This window comes from Apium graveolens, chromosome 9, assembly GCF_009905375.1.
Source record: "Apium graveolens cultivar Ventura chromosome 9, ASM990537v1, whole genome shotgun sequence".
In the NCBI taxonomy this organism is placed as follows: Eukaryota; Viridiplantae; Streptophyta; class Magnoliopsida; order Apiales; family Apiaceae; genus Apium; species Apium graveolens.
Genome location: NC_133655.1, coordinates 247427208 through 247450297, shown reverse-complemented (window position 1 = coordinate 247450297; position 23090 = coordinate 247427208). Strand labels below are relative to the sequence as shown.

At 38.9% G+C, this 23090-nt stretch overlaps 1 protein-coding gene across 1 annotated transcript; it reads right to left on the bottom strand.

Moving 5' to 3' along the window:
- Positions 1-7665: 7665 nt before the first annotated feature.
- LOC141686122 (uncharacterized) lies at positions 7666-8403 on the bottom strand. The gene has a single exon (XM_074491177.1). It carries the CDS (start codon positions 8401-8403, stop codon positions 7666-7668), a length of 738 nt encoding a protein of 245 aa, XP_074347278.1.
- Positions 8404-23090: the final 14687 nt, after the last annotated feature.

Here is a 23090-nt window from a genome sequence, read left to right as displayed (position 1 = left end):
GTCATTAGGCAAACAATTAGGAGTTAATCAAGGAGGTTAGGGATGATGAGTTCATCCAACCAATAAGAAGAGGGCAAGTGACGGAGGATGACATCACAAGGTGACATAAGCATGACATAAGGGGAAGGAGGTGTGGTTGATTTAAAACCACACAAAGTTCAAGGTTAAAAAGGTAATTAACCAAAAACAAATCAAAAGCAACCAAGCTAGGCAAAACAACTCACAAACACAAAAATCATTTCACTTCTTTATCAAGAAGCTCTCGGCTTTTCTCTTCATTTCAAGGAGGAAAATTCAAAATTCAAGTTCCAAGCTTCCTTAATTAGTAAGGTAATTATCTAATACTCCTTATGCATAGATATGGCTATCCTATAAGTTTAAGCCTCCAATTCATTCTCGATCTCTTCCAAGAAATCAATGAAGAAGATAATGAATAGTGATTTCAAGATTTTTAATTGATTTTCTTTGTTTTTCCTTTAAGATCCAAGCATCCCTAAGATATCTCAAGGCTTCTTAAGGCTTCCTAGCTACTCAAATCACTTCAAGGAAGGTATAACATCTCCAAACCCTAACTTTACTTTGTATATTAGGATGGTTTTGATTGTTATGGTAAAAGAGAAGCTTGATGCTTGTATGTTTAGAGTTTGGGAGGGAGTTGTAGTGAATTGGATGTTGAAATATTGTTGATTAGTTAAAGGACTTAAGTATAGTTTTAAATTCAAGTTTAAGAATAAGTATAAATTGTTAATGTTGAGTTGTTGGGGCTGTTATGATGAAGTATGGAGGGAGTTTTGATTGGGTTGTGATTGTGGATTGATTGTGGGTTGATTTGGAATGGTATAAATTTGGAAAATCGCGTAAACATAGCCGTCGTAATGTCTGATTTACTTTAGGCTGTTTTGTTCTTAACATTAGGACCCGAGAACTCCCTGCTAGGTTTTGACCATTGCCATTATTAGATAGTTCATATTACGAGCTTCGTTTTGATATGTGGTTCGTTTGATTCCGATGTACGGTTTAGGAGAAACGACCGTTTTAAGTAACGGCGTTTCGCAAACGAACATTACCCCTCGCCTTACTTTGAAACTTAGGTTAAAGACCTTAAAGACTAATTGGAGTATGAAACATTTATCTAAAGTGTAATAGGCAGTTGGTAAGACACTCGCGAAAGAATCGCCTTAAAACTCGTAATGGTTAATTTATTAAAAATGATGGAGCCGAGGGTACTCGAGCGACTTAAGTGAATCGTTAAGCGCAAAGCGAGCGTTAGAGTCTAAATTGGTTAAAGTATAGATTTATAAGTGACTTTGGTTTAATTCCAACTTATATGTTGTTCATAGGTTACCAGACTCGTCCCAAGCCATTTGTAACCCCCAGTCGCTCAGGCAAGTTTTCTACCCGTATAACTGTTGTTGTGATGTATATGTGTATATGCATGAACTTGTGATAAATGCATATTGTTATTAGCAAATTCTTGCGATATATTGGAGCATGTGATATGGTATATATGCATGCCTGTTTTGTATTCTTGATTGATATATTTGTTGGTTCAAATGCTTATTAGTTGCATAATACCTATGCTAGAGATAAGCAGTAGTTGCGTATACCCTGAGTATAGGGGACCCAAAGGTGAACCCTTTTCTAAAACCGGGAGTAGATGTTCCCGAGTATATGATATATATATATATATATTTATATATATATATATATATATATATATTGATATGATTTTTAAAAACTATTAATCGAATAAGGTTTATTCGATAACTTTATATTATTTAATGAATATTACTTGAATATTCATTCGAGGACTTATGACTCACTTTATATTATTTATTAAATATTATTTGAATATTCATTTGAGGTCCTATGACTCCGATTATTTATTGAAATATATTCTTTATTTTATTAAAGAATAAGGTGTCGATAATCAAACTTATTTTTGATTATTCAAATAAAGATAGTACTTTCGTATAAGTATATCTTTGTTTATTTAATACTCATTTCAAGTATAAGTTTTACAACTTCTACTTCAAGTTATTTATATAGAGATTATCCTTATGGAAATATTATTTAATAATATTCAGATATTTTCTAATATATCGGGACTGATTTATTTCATTAAATCAGCATTTCTCCAAACATTCTTAAAAATATTTTCGAGTCTTCAAAATGATTTTTAAAGGTTAGAGCGGATCCCAAAAACTCATTTTTTTATTTAAGATCTTCCTTTCAAGAGGATTTAAATACTCGCTCAAAACCTGAGGGATCCGGCTCTGTGGTGTATTTTATATTCGCAACGTGGTTGCTGTTTTGAGACAACAATTTGATTACTTGCCCAATGTTCGGGAAGTAAGTCCATCTGATTGAGTCGGCATAAGCGACAAGCCGGGGTACGGTCTATGAAGGTGTAAGAGGCTGGGTGACAATCCATCCACGCGTGAGTGGCCGGGTAACGGTCTAGCGCGAGGTCCGAATGCGGCCAGGGTGATGACCGGCGAGGAATTCATCCATCTACAGTAGAAAAGGTTACTTATTGGTATTTTTGCCTGATCAGCAAGATATCAGGTTTATGCCATGGTTTTCTCCTTTCCAAAATTCATTGGATATTGCAACTCTGTTTATAATTTTCATAACAGAGGTTTTTAAGGAGTGTATGAAATGTATATATATATATAGGTGTATATATATATCGGGACTTAATGAAGTATCTCGTAACTTCATTATTTATAATGATATTTCAAGGATTGAATCTATTCAAGTCTTATCTTATAGTCTCATCTGGGTGATGAACTTTTGAAACTGATTATAACTTGAACGGTGGTAGTTCAAGTAGTATTCGGATATAAGTATATGGGAGTATCTTGTAACTTCATCTTTTAAACCTATATCTAGTAAATGATTATCTTGTGCATGTCAAAGATTTTCGGAAAAATGTTGAGACAAGGTTAGATATATGAGATCACCTTGCAACGATATTTTATACAGTTATAAACGGGAACTCTGTGTATATTATACATGTCAGAGGATTTCAAAGATTGTGAAAAGTATATATGTACGTATATACTGAATATTTTGCGACTTGGTCGCGGTAAGATATCAAACTTGGTTCATTTCTTCTTGACCAAGACTTTCATGAGTACTATGAGAATGCTCATATATTGTAAATCATTATACATATTATTTTGGTGGGCTTGTTGCTCACCCTTGCTTTCTTCTTTCATCACGTAACATCAGCTAGACAAGATGAACAGGACCAAGCTTCCAATTCGCAAGCGGTTAGAAAATGTTCCGCAGTTTTCTGGAAGCGATGATGCCACCGTAGGTGAGGTAGGAGCTACCAATAGGCTAGGTTTTCAACTATTGATGAACCAGATTTATGTATATTTATGAATTATAATAATGGCAAAGAAATGTAAATTTATTCAGAAACCCTTTTAAGGTGTATTGGCATATAATTGTGGAATAAAACGACTCGTGATTATTTTTTTGGATATTCATCTCTGAGACTATAACTTGTGGTGTGTGTGTTTATGGTGGGGTCACAGTATAGAATAGTTGATTATTTATTAAGATTGGGTGTTATTAAGGGAAATGGAACTCGTGACAACCTGGATCCCCGACCCCGGATTTGGGGGTTTTACAGAAAAGCCTTCAAATTTAATCTTAATCATCCGACTCCACTCATCCAAGAGTGGTCGCGGTGACTATCACGGCTGAAAAGCCTTCAAATATAATATTACTCTTCCGAGTCCACTCTTCTAAGAGTGGCTGCAGTGACTACCATGGATGAAAAGCCTTCAAATGTAAGCTTACTCTTCTGAGTCCACTCTTCCAAGAGTGGTCGCGGTGAATACCACGGCTGAAAAGCCTTCAAATGTTGGGAATCAGTTATTTTAGAAGTTTATTTCCAAGTTTTCCTAATTCATTTGCTTGATTAGGGAGATTAGCGTCGGTAATCCTAATTAGAGACTAATCATTGATCTTAGCTTTAATTAAGCGTACTTAGGACTCCCTTCTTGAATTCAGCTATTTCCCTATTAGATTTTGCCATGTTGGAGTTTTTATTTGTTAGTTAGATGTTTTTTCTATTTTCTTCGGGAAGTTTTAGTCATTTGTAGCCATCTAACCTGTAAACAACCTACAAACGTGAACCAACCTGAGTGGTGACCTACTTTAGCAGATACCCTTTTTTCTTATAAAATAAGGGGGAAACACTCATTTTCATTCACTTCTCTTTTCCCGACTTCTCAAGTTCTCTCTATTTTTATCTTCTTAAAGTTTTTCAAGCTTTAGTGAAGCTCTCCTCAAAGATGTCTGAAGGACACATCGGTTCTTCTTACGATGGCAATGGCGGGAATGATGGTGGGAATAACGGTCCTTCTCCTTCCGTTCCTGAGATGCTTGCTTGTCGAGTCAAGGCAAGTTCACAACGAGGTATGCTTCTTAACTATTCTATATCTTTGAAACCTTGCTCGACAGGTTTTAGCTCATTAAATATGTTCCAAGACTTGGCCGAGGAATCCCCATCTAGTGTTTACCTTGATGCTTTTAGCCACATTAGTGAGCACAAGAAGAGAGAATTCAGGTATATCAAACAGACATATAGTTTCACTCCCGGGATGAAAGCTCGTATGGCTCGTGATAACAACCAGACTTGTCACCGGAGTCTAACTCATTTATGTGTGTTCAGGAGTTCTATCCTCGCGAGACCAAGGTTTCCTGTCCATCCTTTTATCATGGAGCTGCTCTCAGAGATAAGAGCTCATCGCTGTCAACTCTATTCAAATGGATAAACTTTGATCATTGTGTACATATTGAGATGCCATTAATTGGGGATTCACTTAAGCACCACCACTTTCAGGAGCATTTTCTTGTTCAAGAAGTCTCCCTTGGTGAGGGCTGATGGGTTCAAATTAATCATATACCCAGAGTATACAACATTATCAACTCACTTTCACTCCCGGATTCTTATCATGGCTGGAACAAGAAATTCTTCATTCTTGAACTAGAAGACGGCGACTGGGGAGACATTTTTATGCCTGGATTTGGAAATATAGTTGATCATCCCGATCATATTTTGAAACTTACTATTTTCAAGTGTTATGCCCGAGATGCTCTTATTAGCTACAAGGGTCGGACTCACCTTTGACATGTTTTGACCGAGAGAGCGCTAGTCAAAGCTGGACTTAGTGGTCTTTCACTTGAGGGTATTTTACTTGTTCATTCTTCAATTTTGAACAAGTTTGTTCTTATACCAATATTTTCCTTGTTTTGTATCAGCTGTTGATGCTATAGACGCAGAGTTTGCGAAGAAGAGGATCAAGCATACTCGGAGAATGCTTAATCAAGCTGCTAAGGAAGCATACTGTCTTCTAAGGGTCCCGTTTTCTTGGAAAAGTCCTCTAGAGGGAAGAAGAAGGTCAAGGGTTCCGATGGGAACAGCAAGACTCCTTTTGAACCGGGTTGGGGGATATGTGTCTAAGACTTTATGATCGGGAGTCTGGAACTTGCTCTAGACTGGTCTAGGTGTGCCATCACAGCTCCTGACTTGATCGAGGTCACCACCCATGACAAGATTCTAGAAGCAGATATGCTGGGGGCTCATGTCTTATACCAAGTATGCTAAAATTCTTTAGCATGTTTAAACTTTATGGTCTATTTTAGGGCTCTTCTTGAACTTACTCTAATTGGTTCAATCAGCTTCACTAACTCATTGATGTTTGCCCATTCTCTTTCAGGCCAATGCTTATTTTAACGCCTTAGCTCTTCAAGGCCGCAATTTGATGACACAGAACATTTCCTTAGAGAAAGCAAAGAACAAGTAGGAGAGAGAATCCCATGAGTAGAAGTCATGGGCTGTGGTGGTTGAGGACAGGAAAGCTGCACTCCAGAATCCCATGGTTAATCTCTACCATCAGACTGATGACTTCCTTCAGCTGATGAATCAGCATGATAACGAGATGCATCCAATGAACATGTCATTTGGTTGGAATTCGGTCGTTACTAAGGTCCATGGTATTTATCCTGATGTTTTTCAGCCAGAAGACTTCCCTAGTCCTTGGGCTTCATCCGACACTACCATGGTCATCCAAGTACTCAGGGCCAATTGTGGATCCTCAACATTCCGGCCCCAGCTCAAGTCATTCGAGCTCCAGGGGGAAAGAGCATGTCCATGACAAAGCCAAAGAAAGACCTTTCTAGAGGAAGGACAAGTGGGAAACCTTTGTCCAAAGGTCTTATATATGGGAAGGTTCATGAGCTTGTTCAAGGAAAGAGGATTTAAAATGAGGCTTCCTCCTCGTCCTCTTCGGGGGGCTTTGATAGCGAGACCAGTGGAGATGAAGATGACAGAGAGGTCACCAAGACGGTGCAGAATGGGAGTGAGGAAGAAGAAGGCTCCTATGAGGAGTAATCTCCCGGCCTTGTATGGCCTAGATCGCCTCTTGTGACTTTGATTTAAGACTTATTTATTTGTGGCCCTGTGTGGCCTTAAGATATTTTGTATTTGTTTCCTAATTGTCCTTTGGGGCTGACTTGTGATCCTTCGGGGTATTTTATCTTTTATGCAGTATTAGCTTGTTTATTTACTTATCTTTTATTTTTGGTGTTTGGCCTTTCATGGATTGCACTTATACAATAATGATACATAAATAATTAATAAACAAGATGATAAAGTAAACTTGCATAGAAGATAATATTTTGAAAAATGGGTTTAACCTTTACATAGAATAGAAATGGTTTCATCGACCTTATTACTACGTATATTACTAAGTACTAGAAATATAAGTTGTTTGTGCTAGAAATGATAAACCCTTAGGCTTGATGCGTGCCAGGTTCGGGGAACCTCATCTCGGCACAAAGTCTTCAACTTGTGGGATTCTAGTGTCTTTTTGAACTTGTAAGCTCCTTCCTAATTCAGGGCTAGCTTCCCTTTCTTGCCAACTCCGGATGCCTCAATCTTCCTCAAAACCAAGTCTCCATCCTGGAAAAACATCTATTTAACCCTCCTATTATAGTAGAGGGAGGGTTTGCGCTGATGCTCTGTATTACGGGCGTTGGCTTTGTCTCAAACTTCATCATTGAGGTCGAGAACGAGCCTCATGCCTTCTTCATTAGTTTCAGTTTCATATTCTTCAACCCTTGGTGATCCATGGGTGATCTCAAGGGGCACCACTCCCTCGTCTTCGTAGACCAACATAAATGGGGTAGCTTCAGTTGTAACTTTGCAGGTAGTACGATATGCCCAGAGTATTGGTAGTAACTTATCCACCCAAGTGTTTCTTGAGTGTTCAACCTTCTTCTTGAGTCCATCAAGAATGATTCGATTAGCGACCTATGCTTGCCCATTTGCTTGAGGATGGGCAACTAAGGTAAATTGAAGTTCTATGTTGTTGTCATTACAATACTCCTTGAACTCTTCATTATTGAACTATCTCCCATTATCCAAAACGAGGATGCGTGAGATTCCAAACCGACATATCATATTCTCCAAGTGGTTATCTTGGCCAGTTCCTTGGACTCAATCCACTTAGTGAAGTAGTCAATGGCGACCACGATGAACTTTTTTTGTCCCGATGCTACGAAAAAGGGACCTAGTATGTCCATTCCCCACATCGCGAAGGGGATAGGGGAGCTAATGGATGTAAGCCTTTCTGGGGGATGTCAAACTACAGGAGTGTACCTCTGGAATCTGTCATACTTCTTCACGTAAGCCTTTGCATCGGCTAGCATTGTCGGCCAGTAGAACCCCAGCTGGGTTATTTTATGAGCGAGGGCCCTGCCTCCTGGGTGTTGTCTACAAATCCCTTCATGATCTTTCTTCAGTGCATCCTCTTCCTCGTGAGGTCTTAAGCACTTCAAATATGGGATTATGAAAGACCTTTTGTATAAAAGGCCTTCATTTAGAGAGTACCTCAACGCTCTTATTGATAACTTGCGCTCCTCTTGGACATCATCTGGGAGCCAACCCGTCTCAACGTGGTTCTTGATGGGGTCAATCCAATAGCTATTCAAGCCAACTGGTGCTATTAAGTTTATGACATGAATTGTCGGTGTCCTCAAGACTTGGAAGTAGAAATATCTTGGATAGTTCTCTATTTCAGATGAGGCGAACTTGGAAAGGGCATCGACTGTAGTGTTCTCCTCCCTCAGAACATGTTCTGCGTACCATTCATCAAATTGAATCAGTATTCCTTTCATGACCCTTAGGTACTTGTCCATGGCATCATCTTTGGCCTCAAACTCCCCATTAACTTGGGCAACAATGAGCCTTGAGTCTCCACAGATTTTAAGATTCTTGGCTCCCACAGCTCTAGCCAATCCTAACCCGGCTATCAAAGCCTCATACTCTACTTCACTGGTTATAGTTGGGAAGTCTAACTTCAAAGCATATTCGATCATGAACCCTTCAGGGCTTTGCAAGACTAGGCTTGTACCACTAGATTTTGTTTGGACGCTCCATCAAAATGGAGAACCCAATACTCTTTTAGAGTCGAGTCTTCTTCTTTATCTTTCTCTCCTCCTTCTAGAGTTACTATCTATTTCCCCCAGACTTCTTGGTCGTTAATGGTGCATTTGACCATGAAGTCTGCTAATTCTTGAGCCTTGATGGTTGTCCAAGGCTTATACTTGATATCAAATTCTCCCAACTCAATCGTCCATTTGATTAGCCTTCCACTCGCTTTAGGGCTGTGAAGAATGCTCCTCAAGGATTGGTCTGTCAGTAATTCTACTTTATGTACCTAGAAGTATTGTCATAGCTTCTTGGAGGTTGTTATGAGAATGAGTACAAACTTCTCGGTGGTGGAGTAGTTCTCGGCTCCATGGAGCACTTTGTTTACATAATACACAGGCTTTTGAACCTTTTGTTCTTCCTTCACTAAAATTGCATTCACAACCTACTCAGAGACCGCAAGATACTGGTAAAGAATGTCCTCTGGAATTGGTTTGGCCAATAACGGGGCTTGACTCATGTACTGCTTCAGCTGTTCAAAGGCCTTTTGGCTTTCAATATTCCATTCATAATTCTTCACAAGTTTTGAAAAATGGTAGACACTTATCTCCCGAATTCAAAATGGACCTTCCTACGGCCGCGATCCACTCCGTCAATTTTTTAACATCTTTTATAGAATAGGGTGGCTCCATGTCTTGGATAGTTTTTATTTTTTTGGGGTTTGCCTATATTTCTCTCTTCGAGACCATGTGACCCAAGAACTTTCTATACTCAACACCAAAGGCGCACTTAGCAAGGTTCAACATCATCTTGTGGTGCCTCAATACTTCGAAAGCCTCTTTGAGGTGATCAATGTGATCGGCCGTATCTAGGCTTTTGACCAACATGTCATCGACATAGACCTTCATGATTATTTTCGATTAAATGAGCGAATATCGTATTCACCAATCTTTGATAGGTAGCTCCTGCATTCTTTAACCCAAAAACCATAACAAGATAGCAAAACACACCAAACTCAGTAATGAAAGATACCTTGCGGGTGTCATCTTTGTGTATTTTAATCTGATTATAACCGATGAAGCCATCCATGAAGCTTTAGCATCTCGTGCCCTGCAGTAGTATCGATCAGGGTGTCAATCCTTGATAGAGGGTAGCAATCCTTAGGGCATGCATCGTTGAGGTTGGTGAAGTTGATGCATATCCTCCACTTCCCGTTGGCTTTCTTGACCATAACAGGGTTAGCCAACCATTCGAGAAATTGTACTTTCTCGATAATCTAGCCTAAAGGAGCTTCTCAACCTTCTACTTAATGGCTTCCGGCCTATTTGGTGCATAGGTTCTCCCTTCTGTTGTATGGACTTCTGAGTTGGGTCGAAGCTCAGCTTGTGAGTTATAAGGTTAGGGTCGATCCCAGGCATGTCGGACGTTGTCCAAGAAAACACATCATTGTTCTCTTTTGTAGGAACTTTGTCAATTGGTCCTTCAGGGGTTTCCCCAAGGATGCCTTGATGTAGTTGACCTTATCAAGCTCCAGCGAGTCTAAGTGAATTGGGACCAAGTCTTCAGCTGGCTTTCCTCAATGCTCACGTTCTCTCAGACATCCATGTCTTCTATTGGGAGGACCTTCCCCCCGGTTCTATTAGGCCTAAGTGCTACTACATAGAATCTTCGGGCCATTTTCTGATCTCCTTTCTCTTCTCTGACACCGTTTCTGGTTGGGAACTTGAGTATCACATGATAGGTCGAGGGCACAGCCTTAAATGTATGGATCTATGTTCTTTCCATGATTGTATTGTAGGTAGAGGCTACCTTGATGACCTGGAAGTTTAGCATCTGTGTGGCCTCTCTGGGATCTTCTCCAATAGTTACGGGGAATCGTATTTCCCCTTCTACTTGACATTCCACTTGGTTAAATCCGTAAATGGGTGCATCGGAGGGGGTCAGTTGGGAGTCAGTGTACCCCATTCTTAGAAACGTGTCATAGAACAGAATGTCCATGGAAGCTTTATTGTCAATGTTACGATGAAAACATGCGCTAATATTCACACAAGTATACGTGATTGCAAGTAATATAGAATTAATTCTAGTTCGTTCCTACAGAGACTGGTTTAGGTTAATTTCAATTAATGTACTTATGCAACAATGGTATGGTTATTATTCAATGCTAAGACGAATAACAAATTGGTTTTGTTTATAACTAAGATTATTAACTAACATGCGATTAACTAAGAGATTAAGAGGTTAATTTACTTATATAACACAAACATGGGATTCTAACTTCATTACTACTTCATTCAATAGCCTTTTTGTTCTTAACCTTAAGATGCAATGGTGATGACACTAATCAGACAACACGAAACTAGTAAATGCCAACTTTCGTTGTACGAATACCCTACTACCAGACATCCACAAAAGAGATAGAAGTTGAATAGACACCAATTATATTATGACCCTATATGTCTATAGAATTTGACAACATAACGGTTTAACGAACAAGTTATCTATCGTGATTACATAGGACAAGTGAGATGGTTAAAATTACCTACGAATCATGCATAATAAATACATGAACCTATGCTAGCAGGGCAAGTTCTAAACCACTAAATTTATTGTCGCTTCATTGGAGATTAACACGCTATCTTATAAGTTTGCGATGCTCATAAGACGAATAAGCACAACCAATACTAGGATATCATACAATCACCACACAATAAGGTATCAAAATAATTAGCCCATAAAGATTAGCCCATAACCGAACTCATCATCATCGTGGGTTCCGATGAAAGCATGGTATAATAAATTAGGTCTTTATAAAATGAATAATAAATAAAGTACGTAATACAGAGTATTAGGTTCAACAAAACAAGAAACGAGCATCCAAGATTACAACTTAAAACAAAGAATCACAAGAATAAACTGGATCTTCTTCGCCTAGGTTGTATTTGTGCTATAGGTCTTTTCGCTGCCTTCTCCTTAAGCTCTGTTGTGAAAAAAGTCTTTAAGTCATCATTATATAGCAGCCCAATCAGAAGAGAAGTCCAAAAAATCACTCCTGTACTTGAAATAGGATTCTGAATTCTCGACCCGTCACGGCCACGCGCTTTACCAGCGGGGGCGCGCTGACCTTTCGGAAAACTTCTTCTGCTTGATTTTTCTGGCTGGTTTGAGATGGCGATCCATGAGCTTTTATTCAAGACACCTTTCTAACACCATTTTAGCATCATTGCAATGCTAAACCTCCTGATTCCTCCAACTATGCATGAAATACAAAAACACTACAAAACACATCAAATACATAAAATACTTAAGCATAAAACACCAATCCATACTTAAGCATAAAAAACCAATCCATGCCTTTATAGAGCATTCTATGTGGACATAAATGCCACTTAACACACCTCCAAACTTGAAACCGATGTTTGTCCTCAAGCATAAATAGACTCAAAGAACAAGAAATAAAAATGCATGAATGCAAGCTACTTGAATGCAACGATCCCCTCAGAATAACTAAACCAACCAGTAAGCAACATCTCAACAAATGCAGTTATTCGCACAAAGATCAATCAAATCCAATAATTCAACTTACAAGCCAGAAAAGTGCATGTGTGCAGATGCTTAAAAGATACACTAATGTAACTAGATCAATAATCATGACTCACTACTCATCAAGGCAATCACAAGGTTATAAATATAATAAAAGCTAAACTCAAAATGACCGACACCACTTCAATTCTTTTATTGGAGTTATTACACGGAGTCATGCTTTTATTCACAACACATAAACAATCATAAATATGCTTATTTGACCGTGCAATGAGTGAGGTCCACAAAAGACTATGCAATAATACCCATGTAGCGAGCGTTAGGTTAGTGGATCCCAGACTATAAAAGCCTTAGGTCACTAGGCACAAAGTCCCCTAAGAACTTAATAACTCGAGTATTAAAGAGCCCACTCGTGATCAATTATGCATAACACATATAATTTTTTTTCTTTTTTTTCTATTTTTTTTTCTTTTTTTTCACAAATTTCTGAACGAGTGTGTTTCACTCCATCTCGCTCAACCCTAGACTACTCATATAAAATATGAGCTGGCTACTAGCCATTTGACACCTAGCCATAACAACTAGCAATGAAATCCAATGTTTTCTCCTATTAATAAATATCCATGTTCTGTTGTCATTAAGAGAATATCCTAAATTCTAAATATAAACAAGCGATTGAACCTCGACAAACAAATAAGACATGACCATGATCTAGCACTCAAGTAACCTATAAGTCTTAGTGAATTTTTTTGTTTCTAGCATGCAACTCAACTCTATAGGACTTAACATCACTATACACGACATCACTACACTAGCATCAATATCACAAATCAGTCGGAAAAGTAAACTTAAGGGATCATGTTATAATGCAAATGCATGAACTATATGCAACATACTAACATGCAAAATAAAAAAAAATAAAAAAAACTATATGATAACTATGCAATTATATGAACTAAACTATCATGAATATGCAAACTATATGGACACACACAAACATATATATTCCTTAACTACCACCCCCAAACTTAAAATATTCACTGTACTAAGTGAAGGTAATAGTAAGGAATCAGGCATACCTACTCGGAACCAGGATCATCACCCTCAACGGGTGGAGTGTCAGGAGGCGCGTACACAGAGTCCTCACCAAATACTGGCCACTGGATATCAACTCATGTGGCTCTGAATGTAGTCCCCAGCGCCTGGGTGAGATCATGTGCAAACCTACTATGGATGTCATGCATCGCATCCATCCTCATCATCAAACGCTTATACTGCACTGAACCCAAATCAGCACTATCCTGTATTTCCTCCTGCTACTGCTGCTATGACCGCGAAGGACTGACCTCACCCAACTCAGCTCTCCAAGCTGCTCTACTCGCCTGAGTCGTACCACCCGCATATCCCTGAGGTGCTGGACTTCCACCTGGAAAGTGGTCATAAGAATAACCAAGCCCCTTCGGATCAGGATTACCACCGTACCACTCCTGCATACTCAATAACGTCGAACTATCAATCAGGGCACTAGGAAGTTGCAGCTGCTCGTGTGTGGGACAATAAAATCCAACTACCACACACAGTTTCATCATAATGGACGCATAGGGAATATAATCCGTAGTGCTGCCTCGCAGAAACCTCAAAATACCCTGATAAATCACCATCTCGAGATCCACATAATCACCCTGAAGAATCCCCCACAATAACTGTGCACGCTCCACAGTAACATCATACACGTGAGAAGATGGCATGATGTTGGCATAAATAAAGGAATTTCATGCACGTGCAAACCTGTTCATGCACGAGGCAGGAAAAGTGGCATACTCGTTCATGCCCTTCTTGAACTTCCAGTCAGTACTTGGAACACAGAGCGTAGCAACAATAAGGTCTAAGTCAAAATCCTCACCGGTCTTAGCATTCCAATCCTCCTGCTCTGGCCTCCTCTCGAGCTGATTGATCACCCTCCGAATAGCCTCAGCACTGTACTCCATAGTCAACCCCCTCACCACAGTAAAATCATTCTTATCCGCCTTTGCATTTGCGTAAAACTCGCGAACCACACTCATAGGCACCGCAGCTAGTGTCTCACAAAAAGCAATCCAACCCATCTCCACAATCATCTCCAATAACTTACCATCCCTCTCTGATGGCAGAAAACCTCGCTCCTTGGCTATGGGCTTCGAAAGCAGTCTTGTATACTCCGCCTCAGCCTCCGGAGTTGCAAACCTGGGTCTCACACCCCCAACACTAAAAAAATCGGTGGTGCTGCTGCTAACTTGGGTTCTTTGTCTTTTGGGTGCCATTGAATTGAAAACGAGAGAGTAAGAGATGTGTATAAGAGAGATGTATGATTTTGAGAATTAAAAAATGATGGAGAGATTTGTGTATAAGTGTGTGTGTATATAGGAATATAATTAAGTTTAGAATAGAAGTGGGATTTTATTAAGGGAATAATGAGAGTAATGGGGTATTTGAAACTGAATTGGAGAGGAAAATATGGAAGGTGGGAGGAAGAAATTCGGTTGTGAATTGATTTTGTATTTGATTTTCAATTTTTTGATTTTTTTCAGGACCAGAGAGCCAGTGCGGCCGCCCCGCCTGGCAGCGGGCGCGCCATGCGACTGGAATTTCAGCGCGGCTGCCCCGCTTCTCAGCGCGGGCACGCCGTGCTTCTGTAGTTGGCACTGGATTTTTTTCTTTTTTTGTAGTTTTTTCCTTGTTTTCTTTTTCTCTATCTACTAATGTACAACAAACTTGGGTTGCCTCCCAAGAAGCGCTTGCTTTACGTCTCTAGCTTGACGTAGAATCTCGAGATCAAGTTGATAATAAAATGGCACTAGCCACCTCATGGTTTACCGTATCCCCATAGTAATGCTTCAAGCTCTGTCCATTCACCTTGAATGCTTGACCTGGATCATTCTCAAAAATCTCCACCTCTCCATGTCGAAACACATTTTTGACAACAAACGGCCTTGACCACCTCGACTTCAACTTACCAGGAAAAGACGGAGATGAGAGTTGAATAAAAGAACTTGTTACCCCGGAACAAATGATTTGAGCACTAGACCCCTATCGTGCCACTTCTTGACTTTCTCCTTATTTTTTGTTGCTCTCATACGCTTGAAGCTGAAACTCGTCGAGTTCATTCAATTGAAGCATTCTTTTCTTACCAGCTGCATCCATATCAAGGTTCAACTTCTTCAAACCCCAATACGCTTTATGCTCTAACTCCACAGGTAAATGACATCCCTTACCATAAACCAACTGAAACAGTGATATGCCTAGCGGAGTCTTGTATGCTGTTCTATACGCCCAAACAGCTTCATTCAGCTTTAAAGACCAATCCTTCCTCGATGGACACACAACTTTCTATAAAATACGCTTGATCTCTCTGTTAGATACCCCAGCTTGACCATTAATCTGAGGATGGTAGGCTGTAGCAATGCGATGATTCACATTATATCTATGCATCATGGTAGTGAACTTGCGATTGCAGAAATCCGATCCCTCGTCACTGATTATGATTCTTGGAGTCCCAGATCTTGTGGATATCTGCTTATGAAGAAAATTAAGCATCACATTCGCATCATTCATCGATAAAGCCTTGACTCCAACCCATTTCGAGACATAATCAACTTCCAACAAGATATATTGATTATTGCAAGATGAGACAAATGGCCTCATGAAGTCAATTCCCCAAACATCGAAGACTTCAATCTCGAGACTGATGTGCATCCTTAAACAATGCAGGCCAGAAGAATCCTGCTTGAAGGATACGAGCTGCTGTCTTCTCTCCACCATAGTGGCCTCTATAAACAGTCGAATGACAGTCTCGCAAGATTCCACCCCCCCCCCCCGTTTCGCTGTACGGAATACATCTCCTGATGATTTGGTTAGCTCCTTGCCTAAACAGAAACGGCTCATCCCACATGTACCACTTCACCTCATGAAGAAACTTCTTCCTTTGAGAAAATGACAAGTTGGGGGTATAATGTTGCTCACAAGGTAGTTCGCAATTTCTGCGAACTACGGTTCTTCCTCTTGTACCCCAAACAACTACTCATCGAGGAAAAACTCATTAATCAATGTCTTATCTTGTGAAGTTGCACTTGGATCTTCTAAACGAGAGAGACGATCAGTGACTTGATTCTCAGTACCTTTCATGTACTTGATCTCTAACTCAAATTCCTGAAGTAAAAGAACCCATCGAATCAGTCTAGGCTTCGAGTCCTTCTTCGAGATGAGATAGCGAATCGTAGCGTGATCAGTGAAAACTATCACCTTCGTCCCAAACAAATAAGATCGAAACTTCTCAAAACCATAGACAATAGCCAAAAGCTCTTTCTCAGTAGTGGTATAGTACAAATGAGCACCATTGAGGGTCTTACTAGCATAGTAGACCACATGAAATATGTTGTTCTTCCTCTGCCCAAGAACTGCTCCAACTGCATAGTCACTTGCATCGTACATCATCTCAAAAGGCTCATTCCAATCAGGTGCAGTTATGACAGGTGCCATTATCAAACTCTTCTTTAAGCTCTCAAAAGCAGCTAGGCACTCGTCATCTTGAACGGGACATCTTTCTCCAGAAGATTACACAAGGGTTTAGAGATTTTAGAGAAGTCCTTGATGAAACGCCGATAGAAACTCGCATGACCAAGAAAGCTGCGGACTCCCTTAACAGAAATTGGTGGAGGAAGGTTTTCAATTACCCCCACCTTGGCTTTATCCACCTCGAGACCTTTACTAGAGACCTTGTACCCAAGAATGATGCCCTGTTGCACCATAAAATGACATTTTTCCCAGTTGAGAACTAGATTGGTCTCAACACACCTTTCAAAGACGATGCCAAGATTTTGCAAGCACTCGTCAAAAGAATCACTGAAAGAAGAGAAATTGTTCATGAACACCTCCACATTGTGACCAATAATATCGGAGAAAATGGCCTTTATGCATCTCTGAAATGTGGCAGGTGCTCCACACAAACCAAAAGAAACTCGTCTGAAGGCAAAAGTACCAAATGGACAAGTGAAAGTAGTATTTTCCTGATCTTCTGGAGCAATCCAAATCTGATTATAACCCGAATAGTCGTCCAGAAGACAATAGTATTCATGCCCAACCAACATGTCAAGCATCTGATCAATAAACGGAAGAGGGAAGTGATCCTTCCTTGTGGCTTTGTTTATGTAACAACCCAAATACGGGGTCAAGATTTGGTGTCACCAAACAATCTTTACATAAAATAAAAGAATATTCAATTAACCCCTTGAATCCGGATCGTTTACAGGTAATGGTATGAAACAAGAATCTAACCTTTTACAACTCACAATGACTAGAATACAAGTTTAAACACATTTATGCTAATGCCTGTGTCTTATTTTCTCACATCTTCGTCCTTTCGCAGCGGAGATCTCTCTAACTTCTGCTGTCTAACGAAAGCTATTCACTTTTATCTTTCTCTGCTTCTGAAAGAAATAAGAGTTTACAAAGCAAGAGTGAGCCAAAAATGCCCAGCAAGTATAGAATTTTTGAGTTCCAAATATTAATAATAAAGGAAAAATTCCCGGACAAAATCTTTAAACAATTTTAAACAGTTTTATTTATTTGAGGGAGTTGAGCGACTAAACCTTGGCTGTTACCAGCTCTTAGTTATAAATCTAAAAGTGACAAGCGATTCCCAGATTCATTTCCCGAATCAGGGTTTTTTCCGGTTTTGGAATCATAGAACCTTTCGAGAGAGAATGACATTAATGGCGATCAACAACAAATTAGACTGGAGACTAGTTCACACTTATATCCTGCTGATCAGTCAGGATACAGTGCAGATCTATACCTACCTCTATAGATCCAGTCGGGTCCCCAGGCTCTACGGCCCATCTCAAGGTACCGGTCATGTCCCGGTCCTTAGGATTAAGTAAAACTTAATCCCACACATCATCATCATCCAGCCCATGGAGTATTTTGATGTCAAATCATTTTGAATTCAAAACATCCCAACTCAGGCTTCACAAATAACCCGAAAGAATGGGTATTTGCTCAAGAGAGCAATCGAATTATAGGAACAATAATGAAAAGAACATGCATAATAAGAGTAATTGCAGCGAAATATAAAACATTTAACTATTCTGAACTTAGAATAGGAACGAAGAAATAATTGTAGTATTTTTAAAAGAAAGTTCAGGAATACTTGCCTTAATAAGCATTAATCGTTATTACTAGTTGACTTTGGTTTGATTTGGACGTTCAGCTTTATCGTCAACTACTATCCCATTCTGTATACGATCCCAACATTCTGGCCCTTCAATTGGAACTTCGTTGATCTCGACGTACGATCTAATCATTAGATCGTTCCTAGTCTTATGTCGATACTCAGGTTTTCCGTCTAGGACCTACAGGGTTAAAATACCCTAATTCAGATAATCGTTTCGCTTAACATAACACCACTACCCTATTCTACCCATACGATTTCATAACCCACTCATATTTATATGTATTATTGAAATACACATAGCAATTATGGTTCACATCTTCGAAACTCGGTTCGGTATTTATTTTCGGAAAGTACGTATATTCGTTGTTTGAAAATAATAAGGTAATTGATTATAAAATATTTTTGTCACAACACACAACTAGGTTCGTATGATATAATTATTTATTTTCATTCGACGTCTCCGATAATTATAGGTTACGTTCCCGTATTTTCGGAATTAATTTCCCGAAAATTGGGCAGCGTCTCCTTTGTTTATCGACCTACCCGTCGAAATAATTAGACGTCAAATTCACAATAACAATCCAATCACAACCAATTCCACAAATCCCAAACTCCGATTTAGTTAATTATTATTATTACTTATATTTTACATTTTTATTCATATTTTTATTTAATTAATAACGTAGGAATCAGATAAAAATCATCATCGCCCACCGTCTGCTCGTATAATGCATTGCGGACGGTGGCAAAATTTATTGGTGCCTGAAAATATTCAGGTGTCCGAATAAATTTCACTGATTAAAATTTTGGAATAATCCAAAGCTTAAAATTAAAATTTGAGATATCACAGAATTTTTCATTTGAATTTTTCACCGAAAATGAATTAATAATTCGAACAACAGCAACACGAATCACAAGAAGCAGAACCCACGCGCCTACGCGCTGCTACCGGAGCCGCCACACCTCTCAGAAGTCCGAGAGGTGGCAACAAACACAGGAAACGCACTCTCCATCGAAACACACAGACACAATCACGAATACACACACAAGTACGAACACACACGCACACACACACGAACATAGTTGCACACGCGCCACCATACCCGCCGGGAAAGCAAGGCAGGCGGCGACGGAACACAGAGGCGGCGGCCAAAAAACACGGCGGGAGAACAGGGGAAACTTACCTAAAACGGAAGAATAAGAAGAAATCGATGGACAGAGGTAGGAGAATACAGGATTAAGAGAGAGATAGAGAGTTGAGAGAGAGAAGAGAACTGTCGAGGGAGGAGAGAGGAGACAGTCGGTGATGTTGAAAAAAACAGGGGATAAAAGGGAAAGGAAATGAATTGATAAAATCTGTAGTCTTTATCTGTTTGCTAAGCCGATTTGACACCCAAAATTAACGGATTAACGAGCAATTTACGGGTAAAGATAACCCGAAACTTTCATGAAAATAACTTTAAAATTTTCGGGGTAATTAAATACTAATAAAATAAAATATTCAAAAATTTATAAACCATTTTTGGGATCGCATATCAGACCCGCATTTTATGAGTTAACGAATACAAGTGCAATTAAATAAAAGTCAGAAAATTTCCGGAATAATTTTAAAATTCTCAAAATATTCAAGAGTTAATAAAATAAAAATTTCATGATTTTTGAAGCATTCTGGAATTAAATACTGATTTTACAATTAAATGAAATCAGAAAATCATTTAGAGATAAATAATGAATAAAATATTAATTTTTAAATTTTATAAACTCCTAAAAATAATAAATAAAATTGTGAAACAAAAAAATAATTTTAGAAACAATTTTAGCATTTATGAGAATAAATATTCAATAAAATCATTTTAAAAACAAAATAATACCATACAGTTCAATAATAAGGTTCGTATCCAACAATTACCCAAAATTAACAAAAAGGTAACACACAGCTAACAAACCCATCACATATTTCATTTATTTAATAATTCGATAATTACATTTACATATTAGATCCGAAAATAGGTTACTTAGCAGCTAAGTAACTAAAGAGACAATACGATTTTAATACCAAATTTGGATACTTATCAAAACAGAGTTTCCTATAAATTACTTTATACAAAAATACGGTAATAATGTCTCGTCTTTTGAGAATATGGATTTTTATCGATATATAAAATAATTTGCGTATCAAAAATTTTACGCCGGGACTCATGCAGGTCAAACCGTATCCCAGATCGAAAAAGTCAAAACACGAAAAGTGTTCAGAATTATCAGATTAGGTTAGGAAGGAGTTTTCGGAAGAGTTTCGGGTTGTAAAACGTAAAAACGGTTGAAGTGGGACGATTTCTGATTCTAAAAATTAATTTTTATAATTACGTAAAAGTAATCATTAATAATTATATAAATTCTTATAAAATCATATAATAATCCAAAAATTACCAGAAAAATACTAAAATTATCTATATGTAGTTCTGGATAATTAAAAATTAAAATATCCTAATTTTATCAGAAATAAACATCCAAATATTAATATCAATCATGAAATAATTCACCAAAATTCACATAAAAATCACATAATAATTATTTATTGATAAAAATAATTACTTAATATTTCTCAGACGTTACAGTTTAGCTTCCTGTAATCCATGTAAAATCTCCACCCCGTGACTGTTCGAGTAGGAATGAGCTCATTTTCTCATTAGCAACAACCGTGATGCCTCCTTTCTTTGGCACACACTGAACTGAACTCACCCAATAAATGTCAGAAATAGGATAGATGATCCCTGCATCTAGCCACTTGAGAATTTCCTTCTTCACAAGTTCTTTCATTATCGGATTCAGCCTTCTATGTTGCTCAACAGTAGGCTTGCTACCTTCATCTAGAAGAATTTTATGCATACAATAAGAAAGGACGATTCCCTTGATATATGCTATAGTCCATCCAATTGCCGACTTGAACTCTCTCAAAATTCTTAAGAGCTTTTCCTCATTACTACCTGAAAGGTCAGATACAATAATAACAGGCAAAGTAGATGCATCACCTAAAAAAGCATACCTTAAGTGTTCAGGCAATGGTTTAAGCTCAAGTGTAGGAGCTTACTCAATTAATGGCTTGAGGCGCTTTGGAGATTTTTCAGCTCCTCCAATCCAAGAGATTCAAAAGGGATATCCAGCCTTCGCTTCCACGGAGAAGCATTCAAATACTGCAACTGTTCATCACCTTCATTGTCTTCACTATCTGAATTCCCCAACAAGGCCTTCTCTAAGGCATCAGACCGTAGCATTTGATCAAGTTCTAAAGTAACCATAGAATCGACCAACTCCACTTTTAAGCACTCCTCATTATCAGTAGGGAATTTCATGGCATTGAATATCGAACATCACATCCTGATCCAATACTCTCATAGTGAGCTCACCCTTCTGCACATCAATCAAGGTTCGGCCAGTAGCCAAGAATGGTCTTCCCAAGATTATGGGAATCTTCTTATCCTCCTCGAAATCAAGAATTACAAAATCAGCAGGAAATATGAGTTTATCCACCTTGACCAAAACATCCTCAACAATACCTCGTGGATATGTAATAGAACGATCGGCCAACAACAAAGACATATAAGTAGGCTTTGGATCAGGTAAGTCCAACTTCTTGAAGATAGAAAAAGGCATTAGATTGATGCTAGCTCCCAAGTCATATAAGCATTTGTCAAATGATACTTTTCCAATGGTACAAGGAATAATGAAGCTTCCGAGATCCTTAAGTTTCGGAAGCAACTTCTGTTGCAGCACAGCACTACATTCCTCTGTGAGAGCAACTGTCTCTATTTCATCGAGCTTCACTTTCCGAAAGAGAATACCTTTCATAAACTTTGCATAGCTAGGCATCTGTTCAAGAGTTTCAGCAAAAGGTATGTTGATATGAAGTTTCTTGAAAACTTCCAAGAACTTAGCAAATTGCTTATCTAGCTTTTTCTTACGCAACTTCTTAGGAAAAGGAGGTGGAGGATAGACCTGTTTTTCCCCTGTATTACCCTTAGGAGGAGTGTTGACAACAGTTGTCTTCCTTGGTTCCACTTCTGCTTCCTTCTGCACTTCTTCTTTAGCCACAACTTCAACTTCTAGAACTGGAAATTCTTCGGGAATTGTAACCTTCCCAGACCTCAATGTGATTGCCTTAACCTTCTCTTTAGCTTCCCTTCCTTGGTTCCACTAGGGAGTGTACCAGTTGTCGATTCAGTAAGGCATTGACAATCTGCCCAATTTGATTCTCCAAGGTCTTGATATAAACCGCTTGGCTCTTGCACATGAGCCTCAACTCCTCCAATTCAGATTTTTCATTAGATTGTGGTAACTACTGAAGTTGGAGTTGTTATCTTGGTGCATATTGCGGTTGTTGAAAACCAGGAGGGTTGAATTGCTTAGCTGCATACTGCTGATAAGGCTGTTACACCGCATTCTAAGTGTTGCTCCAACTGAAGTTAGGATGATTGCGGTTGCTGGGATGATAGGTGGCTGGAGCTGGTTGCTGCAATATCTGAAAGTTGCTCACGAACTAAGCTGATTCACTAGAAATGGCACACTGCTCCGTCTCATATGCACCAGCACAAAGCTCACAGACACTTGTGATCTGATTAACTCCAAAATTAGCCAAAGAATCTACCTTCATCGTCAAAGCCTGAAGTTGAGCAGCTATAGCAGTAGTTGTGTCCATTTCCGGAATCCTTGCCTTGAGGCATTCTCTGAGTTGGGTTCTGATATTCATTAGCAGCCATCAGTTCAATCAATTCATAAGCTTCATCATAACTTTTAGTCCATAAGGCTCCTCCTGATGCTGCATCAAACATGGGTCTAGAAGTTGCACCCAACCCCTTGTAAAAGCAGTTAATGATCATCCAGTCAGGC